This window comes from Ranitomeya imitator, chromosome 6, assembly GCF_032444005.1.
Source record: "Ranitomeya imitator isolate aRanImi1 chromosome 6, aRanImi1.pri, whole genome shotgun sequence".
Classification (NCBI taxonomy): Eukaryota; Metazoa; Chordata; class Amphibia; order Anura; family Dendrobatidae; genus Ranitomeya; species Ranitomeya imitator.
The window spans coordinates 313,024,897-313,037,461 of record NC_091287.1 but is presented as its reverse complement, the minus strand read 5'-3'; the positions used below and the strand labels follow the sequence as shown (position 1 = coordinate 313,037,461).

Here is a 12,565-nt window from a genome sequence, read left to right as displayed (position 1 = left end):
GTTCCAGTGTTTTGTTATATAGAACACTTAATATGAAAATATAGACTTTAGCCATATTAAAAATACCTGTACTTGACATATCTGCTGAAAATACATGAGAATTTGTGCCAGTCTTTTCAGCAGAGGGCAGGTTGCACTAGAAACTCATCGATATCTCAACCTTTTGACATCAGTAAAAATCTACGTTGTGTTTTGCAGTTTCAACTTTTGCCTCGAGCACATGTTTTTATTTAAGGTCGGCATTTAGTTTGTTATTGTGTTTGTTTTGTGATTTACTTCTGTTTTAAACAAAGCAAGACAATAATTTGAACCAGTTGATTCAGTAACCCGACCACTGAGCCTTATAGGGCTCCTCTGCTGTTTTTATAGAGTGTGGTTTAGGCGGAGAAAAACCTAGGCTTTTGAACAGATTTATCTGTCGTCTTGTCACATAAATGGAGACCAGGAACTGTAACCCAAGTAATTTCATTTATATGGCGGGGGATATGTTTGTATCTTTGGGTTTACAGCGGTGGCACATAGAGATTTGCGGTTGGGATGGTCAGAGATTTTGGCTAATCAGTTGCAGGAGCCCTAGCCCTGACATTACCTTTCACCCTAAAATGAACACTGTCCCTAAAAAAAAAAAACACCTTTGTGGAGCCCCAGGGTTTGGCTTGATTTCATTGTTTAGGATGAATTGTAGCTACTTAGGGCCCATAAACTGTTTTTCATTATAAAGACATGGATTAGTTTGTTGAAAAAGCTAAATACTTCAGTGATGATAATCTGATTGTTAAAAAAACAACAAAGATTTTAAGCAGAAATCACACTCTTTAATATGTCTTTAGTGTCTAGGGCGGTGAGATGCTTTTCTGTATCCATTTATGTAATTTTCTGTAACACTCAGGAGACCCTTTTGCCATCCTACCGACTGTTCTACTACTGTCCTAGCCTATAAATTCAATTTGGCAATTTTATTTTTTCAGATCTTCCATTTTTGTGTCTTATTTAACATTTATTTATTACTTCCTCATTACTACCAATTTATACAGATCACCTGCAGTACAGAAGGTTGATTCCGTGGTTTAGCTGTGGAATCGTCAGCATATGGGACACCCTCTATTATAAGGACCGTGGTATTTTCTGTAGGTCGGCATTAAGTGGCAACGAGTTTGGCTGAATTTGTGTGATTGCATGGCGCCTCTGCATGGATTCCATGCTGCCCGTCTTGGCTAGTAACGCTCACTCCTGCAGTTAGCTTCTGAGTCCGCCAATGTAATTGATGGGCCCAGACTCTGACAAAATTATTGCTCCAAAGTTCCAGCTTAAGTCTGCCCCATTTGGAGCGGACACTGGATCTGGTCAATTGCAAGAAGTCTATTTCTTATATTGTGTTTCACAAATAACCTATTTGAACTAGGTGATAGAATGTAGCTTGAGAGCAATGGTACCAACAAAGTTAATGATGCACATAACAGTGGAAGTACACAGGCTTATGTATATATGGAGGATGGGCCCACGGCAATCTAGCCTGAGAGACGACTCAACTGTTCCCCAAAAAGCTCCAATTATACCAACGTCTCATAGCTCACGTTTTGCTACATGTAATTTCATTCTTCTTATGGGTCCGTTACATTCACTTCATTTCCAGCATTTTATAATGCATGCAAAAATATCACCCATTATTATTTTTTAGAGTTTTTTTAGGCGTTTTTATTTCACATTTTTAATTATTTTTATAGAAAAGGTTATTAACCCCTTTACCCCCAAGGGTGGTTTGCACGTTAATGACCGGGCCAATTTTTACAATTCTGACCACTGTCCCTTTATGAGGTTATAACTCTGGAACGCTTCAATGGATCCTGGTGATTCTGACATTGTTTTCTCGTGACATATTGTACTTCATGACAATGGTAAAAATTATTTGATAGTACCTGCGTTTATTTGTGAAAAAAACGGAAATTTGGCGAAAATTATGAAAATTTCGCAATTTTCCAACTTTGAATTTTTATGCAATTAAATCACAGAGATATGTCACACAAAATACTTAATAAGTAACATTTCCCACATGTCTACTTTACATCAGCACAATTTTGGAACCAAAATTTTTTTTTGTAAGGGAGTTATAAGGGTTAAAAGTTGACCAGCAATTTCTCATTTCTACAACACCATTTTATTTTAGGGACCACATCTCATTTGAAGTCATTTTGAGGGGTCTATATGATAGAAAATACCCAAGTGTGACACCATTCTAAAAACTACACCCCTCAAGGTGCTCAAAACCATATTCAAGAAGTTTATTAACCCTTCTGGTGCTTCACAGGAATTTTTTGAATGTTTAAATAAAAATGAACATTTAACTTTTTTTCACAAAAAATGTAATTCAGCTCCAATTTGTTTTATTTTACCAAGGGTAACAGGAGAAAATGGACCCCAAACATTGTTGTACAATTTGTCCTGAGTATGCCAATACCCCACATGTGGGGGTAAACCACTGTTTGGGCGCATGGCAGAGCTCGGAAGCGAAGGAGTGCCATTTGACTTTTCAATGCAAAATTGACTGGAATTGAGATGGGACGCCATGTTTCGTTTGGAGAGCCCCTGATGTGGCTAAACATTGAAACCCCCCACAAGTGACACCATTTTGGAAAGTAGACCCCCTAAGGAACTTATCTAGAGGTGTGGTGAGCACTTTGACCCAACAAGTGCTTCACAGAAGTTTATAATGTAGAACCGTAAAAATAAAAAATCATATTTTTTCACAAAAATTATCTTTTCGCCCCCAATTTTTTATTTTACCAAGGGTAAGAGAAGAAATTGGACCCCAAAAGTTGTTGTACAATTTGTCCTGAGTACGCTGATAGCCCATATGTGGGGGTAAACCACTGTTTGGGCGGATGGGAGAGCTCGGAAGGGAAGGAGCGCCGTTTGACTTTTCAATGCAAAATTGACAGGAATTGAGATGGGACGTCATGTTGCGTTTGCAGAGCCCCTAATGTACCTAAACAGTAGAAACCCCCCACAAGTGACACCATTTTGGAAAGTAGACCCCTTTAGGAACTTATCTAGATGTGTGCTGAGCGCTTTGACCCACCAAGGGCTTCACAGAAGTTTATAATGGAGAGCCGTAAAAATAAAACAAAAATTTTTTCCCACAAAAATTATTTTTTAGCCCCCAGTTTTGTATTTTCCCGAGGGTAAAAGGAGAAATTCGACCCCACAATTTGTTGTCCAATTTGTCCTGAGTGCGCTGATACCCCATATGTGGGGGGGAACCACTGTTTGGGCGCATGGGAGGGCTCGGAAGGGAAGGAGCTCCATTTGGAATGAGGACTTAGATGGAATGGTCTGCAGGTGTCACATTGCATTTGCAGAGCCCCTAATGTACCTAAACAGTAGAAACCTCCCACAAGTGACACCATTTTGGAAACTAGACCCCCTAAGGAACTCATCTAGATGTGTTGTGATAGCTTTGAACCCCCAAGTGTTTCACTACAGTTTGTAACGCAGAGCCGTGAAAATTAAAAAAAAAAATCTTTCCCCCCAAAATTATTTTTTAGCCCCCAGTTTTGTATTTTCCCGAGGGTAAGAGGAGAAATTCGACCCCAAAAGTTGTTGTCCAATTTGTCCTGAGTACGCTGATACCCCGTATGTTGGGGGAAACCAACGTTTGAGCGCATGGCAGAGCTCGGAAGGGAAGGAGCGCCATTTGGAATGCAGACTTAGATGGAATGGTCTGCAGACGTCACATTGCGTTTGCAGAACCCCTAATGTACCTAAACAGTAGAAACCCCCCACAAGTGACCCCATATTGGAAACTAGACCCCCCAGGGAACTAATCTAGATGTGTTGTGAGAACTTTGAACCCCCAAGTGTTTCACTACAGTTTATAACGCAGAGCCGTGAAAATAAAAAATCTTTTTTTTTCCCACAAAAAATATGTTTTAGCCCCGAGTTTTGTATTTTCCCAAGGGTAGCAGGAGAAATTGGACCCCAAAAGTTGTTGTCCTATTTGTCCTGAGTACGCCGATACCCCATATGTTGGGGTAAACCCCTGTTTGGGCACACGGGAGAGCTCGGAAGGGAAGAAGCACTGTTTTACTTTTTCAACGCAGAATTGGCTGGAATTGAGATCGGACGCCATGTCGCGTTTGGAGAGCCCCTGATGTGCCTAAACAGTGGAAACCCCCCAATTATAACTGAAACCCTAATCCAAACACATCCCTAACCCTAATCCCAACAGTAACCCTAACCACACCTCTAACCCTCACACACCCCTAACCCTAATCCCAACCCTATTCCCAACCGTAAATGTAATCTAAACCCTAACTGTAACTTTAGCCCCAACCCAAACTGTAGCCCTAACCCTAGCCCTAACCCTAATCCTAACCCTAGCCCTAACCCTAGCCCTAACCCTAGCCCTAACCCTAACCCTAGCCCTAACCCTAACCCTAACCCTAGCCCTAACCCTAGCCCTAACCCTAGCCCTAGCCCTAGCCCTAACCCTAGCCCTAACCCTAGCCCTAACTCTAACCCTAGCCCTAATGGGAAAATGGAAATAAATACATTTTTTTAATTTTTCCCTAACTAAGGGGGTGATGAAGGGGGGTTTGATTTACTTTTATAGTGGGTTTTTTAGCGGATTTTTATGATTGGCAGCCGTCACACACTGAAAGACGCTTTTTATTGCAAAAAATATTTTTTGCGTTACCACATTTTCAGAGCTATAATTTTTCTATATTCTGGTCCACAGAGTCATGTGAGGTCTTGGTTTTTGCGGGACGAGTTGATGTTTTTATTGGTAACATTTTCGGGCACGTGACATTTTTTGATCGCTTTTTATTCCGATTTTTGTGAGGCAGAATGACCAAAAACCAGCTATTCATGAATTTCTTTTGGGGGAGGCGTTTATACCGTTCCGCGTTTGGTAAAATTGATGAAGCAGTTTTATTCTTCGGGTCAGTACGATTACAGCGACACCTCATTTATATCATTTTTTTATGTTTTGGCACTTTCATACGATAAAAACTATTTTATAGAAAAAATAATTATTTTTGCATCGCTTTATTCTCAGGACTATAACTTTTTTATTTTTTTGCTGATGATGCTGTATGGCGGCTCGTTTTTTGTGGGACAAGATGACGTTTTCAGCGGTACCATGGTTAGTTATATCTGTCTTTTTGATCGCGTGTTATTCCACTTTTTGTTCGGCGGTATGATAATAAAGCGTTGTTTTTTGCCTCGTTTTTTTTTTTTTTTTTCTTACGGTGTTTACTGAAGGGGTTAACTAGTGGGCCAGTTTTATAGGTCGGGCCGTTACGGACGCGGCGATACTAAATATGTGTACTTTTATTGTTTTTTTTTTATTATTTAGATAAAGAAATGTATTTATGGGAATAATATTTTTATTTTTTTTTCATTATTTTGGAATATTTTTTTTTATTTTTTTTTACACATTTGAAATTTTTTTTTTTTACTTTTTTACTTTGTCCCAGGGGGGGACATCACAGATCAGTGATCTGACAGTTTGCACAGCACTCTGTCAGATCACTGATCTGATAGGAGTGCAGGCTGCTTCACAGTGCCTGCTCTGAGCAGGCTCTGTGAAGCCACCTCCCTCCCTGCAGGACCCGGATCCGCGGCCATCTTGGATCCGGGGCTGGAGGGAGCAGGGAGGGAGGTGAGACCCTCGCAGCAACGCGATCACATCGCGTTGCTGCGGGGGGCTCAGGGAAGCCCGCAGGGAGCCCCCTCCCTGCGCGGTGCTTCCCTGTACCGCCGGCACATCGCGATCATCTTTGATCGCGGTGTGCCGGGGGTTAATGTGCCGGGGGCGGTCCGTGACCGCTCCTGGCACATAGTGCCGGATGTCAGCTGCGATAAACAGCTGACACCCGGCCGCGATCGGCGGCGCTCCCCCCGTGAGCGCTGCCGATCGCATATGACGTACTATTGCGTCCTTGGGAAGTAAAGCCCACCCCACATGGACGCAATAGTACGTCTAATGGCAGAAAGGGGTTAAGCAAGCAAGAAAACTCGATTCTAAAGACATGCGGTTTTTAAAATGTTAATGACCAGGCCAAATGTATTAGTGGTTGAAACTGTGCTAGAATTGATGCGTCTTAGGCATGTTACAAGATAACTTTCTTTATTCCTTTTCTTTAGTGTCTTAAAGCTCCTTCACATGGGCTGATATTGATACATGTTTCCATTGACTATATACAAATAGATTGGAACTCCTTTACAGTTCCATTCACAGGGGCTGATGAAATCTGTAGAAGAACAATCATTAAGGGGAATCCGTCTGCAGGTTTTTGCTTCCTCATCTGAGAGCAGTGTAATGTAGGCAAAGAGACACTGAATCCAACGAAGTATCAATTTGATTACTGGGTGCAGCAGTTCTGACACAGAGCTTTTAGATTTTGAATGAAGCAGAGCTGAGAAAGCTAACTCCGCCCACACCAAGCTCTGTGTGTTCAAACTCCATAGACAGTGTGCTGCTTATCACAGGAGGAGACGTTGACTGACAAATGTAGTCCAGTAATGTTAATCTCTTAGTGATAAATCCTTCACAGTTAGTAAACCGCATGCACTTTGACGAGTGACGTGGGCAGCACGGTGGCGCAGTGGTTAGCACAGCAGCCTTGTAGCGCTGGGGTCCTGGGTTCTAATCCCACCCAGGACAACATCTGCAAAGAGTTTGTATGTTCTCTCCGTGTTTGCGTGGGTTTCCTCCGGGTACTCCGGTTTCCTCCCACATTCCAAAGACATACTGATAGGGATTCTAGATTGTGAGCCCCATCGGGGACAGTGATGATAATGTGTGCAAAACTGTAAAGCGCTGCGGAATATGTTAGCGCTATATAAAAATAAAGATTATTATTAAATAAAGATTATTATTTGTGACACATTCTTGACTTCTGGATTTCAGCCTCTAACTCCTGCTGTCTTCAGATTACAAAACAAAAGTCTGCTGACAGATTCCCTTTAATACAAACCATTCAGTTTTTTTACAGCATCATTATGTCATCCACACTTGCCCCGTCTCAAAGGGTTATGTGCCTCTGGTATTGATGATTTTTATATCGGCATAAACGATCTGACAAACAAGTGTTTCTTTTTCGACAGATGATCAGCAGTATTTTCCTTTATTCTGGAACGAAGATACTTATGAACATTTGTTGACAGATTATCAGGTCATCTAATTGAGCTGTGATTCTAAAACAGTGTTTCTCAACTCCGGTCTCAAGACCCACCAACAGGTCATGTTTTCAGGATTTCCTTAGTATTGCATAGGTGATGGAATAAATGCTTGAGTAGGTGATGAAATTATCACCTGTGCAAAACTAAGGAAATCCTGAAAACATGACCTGTTGGTGGGTCTTGAGGACTGGAGTTGAGAAACACTGTTCTAGAACAATGTTTTGCTACAAATTTTTTGTTCTATTTTGCACATTTAAACCATTGCTTGTTTCCCTTTCGAGACTGTCAAGTAAAGGTACCTTCACACATAACGATATTGTTAACGATATCGTTGCTATTTGTGACGTAGCAACGATATCGTTAATGAAATCGTTATGTGTGACAGCGACCAACGATCAGGCCCCTGCTGGGAGATCGTTGGTCGCTGAATAAAGTCCAGAACTTTATTTCGTCGCTGGATCTCCCGTGGACATCGCTGGATCGGCGTGTGTGACACCGATCCAGCGATGTCTTCACTGGTAACCAGGGTAAACATCGGGTAACTAAGCGCAGGGCCGCGCTTAGTAACCCGATGTTTACCCTGGTTACCATGCTAAAAGTAAAAAAAAAACAAACACTAGATACTTACCTACCGCTGTCTGTCCTCCAGCGCTGCGCTCTGCACTCCTCCTGTACTGGCTGTGAGCCGGAAAGCAGAGCGGTGACGTCACCGCTCTGCTTTCCGGCTCCCAGACAGTACAGGAGGAGAGCAGAGAAGCAGAGCGCAGCGCTGGAGGACAGACGGCTGTAGATAAGTATCTAGTGTTTGTTTTTTTTTACTTTTAGCATGGTAACCAGGGTAAACATCGGGTTACTAAGCGCGGCCCTGCGCTTAGTTACCCGATGTTTACCCTGGTTACCGGCATCGTTGGTCGCTGGAGAGCGGTCTGTGTGACAGCTCTCCAGCGACCAAACAGCGACGCTGCAGCGATCCGGATCGTTGTCGGTATCGCTGCAGCGTCGCTAAATGTGAAGGGGCCTTAAGGCACATAAAGGGTGTAAAATACTTATTTAATCTATTTAATTTGTCACATGGTGATGTACACCAGTGTCTGTGGTGCAAATTGAGACTCTAGCTTGGTAAACCATCTGTGTATTTTGACTTGTTGCTATTTTTCTGTAGGCTTCAAAATAACATCAAAGTGATGAAAAGGTTAAAAAAAATACAATTCCTCAAAATGCTGTGTATGAGGCGTGCCCTACAAATTAGAAAGTGTCCAAGCTACACAGGATTCTGATTTCTACAAATCCTGACAGCCTTGTTTTATTTTTCCCCATCGTATATGACCTTGAGAGTGAATAGTCACCCTACTGTTCTGTCATTACACGTTTCATGCGGTCATCTACGCTGTTAAGGATGACTGTTGTTTTACTTCTTTGAGGTTTGGATATACGTCCGCCATATAGGACTGTGACAGCTGATCTGCTTTAGTAGTATGAAAGTGATTCAGCTTTTTAATGTGAGCTTCTGCAACTTATTGCTTTTCTTTGCACCCACAGGACTTTCTACAAGGAGACTGCAGCAAGGCAAAGCAGAAGCTGGGCTGGGAAACCAAGGTCTCATTTGATGTAAGCATTGTATTAACATTTCATGGAGTTTACCTCTTTGGGCATCTTGATACCGCAAGCAAAATATTTACCGCTTTCCAAATGTGATATATTTTTTTCCAAGACACACATGACTTCTAGTCCCAATACTAACAAATTTAATTAAATAAAAATAGATAATTCAATTTTATGTTCAGATCTCAAATGGTTTGTCAAAAATAATAATCCCTAAAAGGCAATATTCTTTCTCTCCTCTGCGTAGTTGTGTAGATTGTCATTTTTATTATGTAACTTTAACAGCAGGTACAAGAACTCAATTTTAGTTCAGTATGTATCACCTTCCCTTAAAAGGGTTGCCTCACTAAAACACAACATGTCTTTATGTAACTTATGCTTCTTCTCTGTATATGGTAATTATCATTCTGGTACAATATTTTCAAGAGAAAGGAGAAAATTGGGCTGTGATACAAGACCCAAGACAGAAGTGTTTGGCCATTTTTGGTAGACACTGTTCAAGCACAGGATGCCCATGAAAAAGGCCAAGTTCACATATCCATGAGCATGAACTGTGCTCGGATCGCAATACCCAGGCTGACCCCCTGACCTTGTAGACATATATGAGGCTCCTAGTTGCGGCTGGGAGACCCATTATCGTTCCGGGTATTGCAGCCAGAGCACATGTTTCATGGATGGGTGAATTCGCCTGACAGTGTTATAATGGTAACTATCTGATATTTTGCTGCTTTCAGCAATCTACACAGTGAAGTCACATATTGTCTTCTCTAAATACCCCCTAGCCTCTTCTGTTACAAGAAATCATGTGGTATCATTCTGTGGCAGCCTTACATGCCCATCATACAGAGCAGTAGCCACCACATTGTTGCTGTCTTGATATTTGGTTTATTTGCAGACAAAATATATTGTTCTATTTTCTGCACACGCACACACACACACACGCGCACACACACGCACACACACACACACGCGCGCACACACACACACACACACACACACACACACACACACACACAAAAACAAAATAAGAAAAACATTTTATTTCTCCCAATTGTGAAATCTCATGTGAAGCCCCATAGCAAATGTCACTCTCCTGTGATGTCCACAATACATTCCTCACAGTACCAGTCATTTGGGCTTTGATGGGCATTTCTGCCAGGCCGCTAATATTTTTAGCCACTGTGTTTCTGGAGGTGAGGCCATGCACACACTATCAGTATTTTACCTTCGTATCTGTAAGCCAAAACCATGAGTGGAACAATCAGAATAAAAGTATAATAGAAACCCGTCACCACTCCTGTAATTATCACCCACTCCTGGTTTAGGCTTACACATACTGATGTAAAATACTGACCAAATACTGAACATGGCCTAACACACGTAATACTAGTTCTTTGTAGTCCTGGGTAACACTTCCATTGTTAATATCCTACAATATTTCAGAATGATGGTGATTTTCAGGGAATATAACATGGCATGATCTCTTTATGTGGTTGTTATAAGTTTGCATGGCATCTTCTCTTCTGGATTGGCGTTCAGGTCAATTTCTCTTTATTTGTAATATTAATAGTCAGTCACTGTATAAATTCTTACTTTCTACCAATTACATCCTTTGTAGCGAGATGTCAGTAAATGAGGAGTCACATTTCTTAGCCAGTTGTAATATAGTTGCCTAGTGTATGTAGAAACAAAGTTGACACTGATTTCTTCTTTTGCAGGAACTGGTTAAAGAGATGGTAGAATCAGATATTCATCTGATGGAAACCAATCCCAACGCCTGAAGCAACACGGCCTACTCTTCAAAATCTATTAGGACAACCTATATTACTCCATCCAATATATAGATGTATTCCAAATTATATTTTCCTGATTTATTGATCTGTGCACATAGAATAAGTGCATAGTATTTGCAGTCATTTTCATTTCTCCTTTTTTTATTATGGGAAAATTGTGTTGGGATTTTTGTTACTTTTTCTTTGTAATTATCTTTTTCTACTCATTCTGTGCTGATATATTATGGAGTAATGTTCTTGTTCTAGATTGGAAAATATATCCTGTTTTTCTAGCACTCGCCTTTTTCACTCTCAAAGTGCTTTATAAAAAAAACAATAAATAATTACTAAAGATTGATTATTGTTGTTGAGTTGATATAAAAAATGTCCCTAATTTAAAAAAATGGTTTATATCTAATGTGGAAATAACAATCATAAAGCCATCAGGTTCGCTGTACATTTTATGGCTGCATTTCAGTATTGAGGTAGCTAGTTGCTTTATATCCAAAAGCCATACATTTTTTTTTTTCTTCTCCAACATCAACATTTCCAGATTAGAGACCCTCATGGATAATCAGCCTCCCAATGAAATGATTGTGTGGCTGAATATTTAATTTTAAAAAAATCTGAGAATTTGTTTGTAACGTTTCTTAACAGCGGTAATGCGAAATGTTGTTCTTCAATGTATCATAATCAAACACACATTTTTTGATTGGTGTAGAGGAAGATGGGAACATGGCTTAATTTTTAGTCCTTGTAGAGCTTTACGCTCTGACCATGATTCTAATCTGTAGCTGGACATTAGGGGAGATGGTGAAATGGCTTCATGAACATTGGCTGACGAGTCATAATTTTTAGTTTTTTTTCTAACATACATATGACTACAAATGGTAGCGAAAGCACACATATCATGTATGATACTATAGACACCATGAGAATGGCTGCAGCACAAAAAACCTATCTCATGGGAAATTCTGTAAAAGTGCAGGTAAGTGAATTCTGTATTTCATACAAATATAATGATGTATAATAAATTGTATTGTGGTACCGTGTTAGCCAGAAAAATCGTTGTGAATACTTTTCAAATATTTGTAATCCTGCCCGAAGAAGAAGCAACTGTGCTCTGAAAGCTTGCAAACATATTATTTTCTGGTTAGCCAATAAAGGTATCACTCCTAGAATACTTTTGTCATCAATGGGCAGAAAAGCATTCACATACAAATATAAGTGTTTTAAGAATTACATTTTATTACATAATAAAAAATCTATCTTGGATCTGAGTTTTATCATTGTTCGATGAGTCAGTTTTTACCATCAGTGTTCTAGCAGTAAGAAAAATTTTAAAAATAAATATAAATAAGCTTCTCCAATACATTGCAATGATAATCACGGACAGCACAGTATGATTTTTCAAACAAAGTCCTGCCGTTTGGTGGTTCATTGGCTCCACAATGATGCATCAAACACCCATACTTGGTTTGAACAATCAGTGTGCAGACAGAGTACCTTTAAATTGTCACTGTTGTTTCAACAAACTTTGCATAAAACTTGAAACTGTGTAATATATCTCATCAGAGAAATGTCTTTCTCCACTAAAGAGCCACGTTGTCCCATCCCCCCTGCCTTCTAAACTCACTCTGCACACCACTCAAAACAGCTCAAATCAACTCTTAAAGGAAAGCAGACTGCAAGCTCACTGAAGTATCACATTACAGCTCCAATTAAGGCTACTTTCACACTGCCGTCTTTTAGAATCAGTCACAATCCCTCAAAGTGTTGAAAAGACGGATCCTGTGCAGATTGTAAAAAACGGATGCACTGGATCCTGTTTTTTGATGGATCCGTCGATGCAGCAGCTGCCGGAAAAATGGGTTAAATTAAAGGAATAGAAATCCTTCCAGGCATGCTCAGTGTAAAAAAACGGAATCTGTTGCTGGATTCCGTCATTTGACGGATAGCAACGGATCCTGCGCCCATAGGCTTCCATTCTAGCCAACGACTGCGCC

At 40.5% G+C, this 12,565-nt stretch overlaps 1 protein-coding gene and 1 long non-coding RNA gene across 2 annotated transcripts in view; one reads left to right on the top strand and one right to left on the bottom strand.

Moving 5' to 3' along the window:
* The window catches only part of GMDS (GDP-mannose 4,6-dehydratase), a 1,108,130-nt gene extending 1,097,213 nt beyond the window's left edge, over positions 1-10,917 (top strand). Inside the window, exons 11-12 of the mRNA XM_069730760.1 lie at positions 8,725-8,793; positions 10,506-10,917. Of these exons, the coding sequence (XP_069586861.1) occupies positions 8,725-8,793; positions 10,506-10,568 (132 nt within the window). The 3' untranslated portion in view covers positions 10,569-10,917. The remainder of the gene's footprint in view (positions 1-8,724; positions 8,794-10,505) is intronic.
* LOC138642545 (uncharacterized) overlaps positions 1-12,565 on the bottom strand; it is a 136,096-nt gene that overhangs the window by 69,973 nt on the left and 53,558 nt on the right. The window lies entirely within an intron of this gene.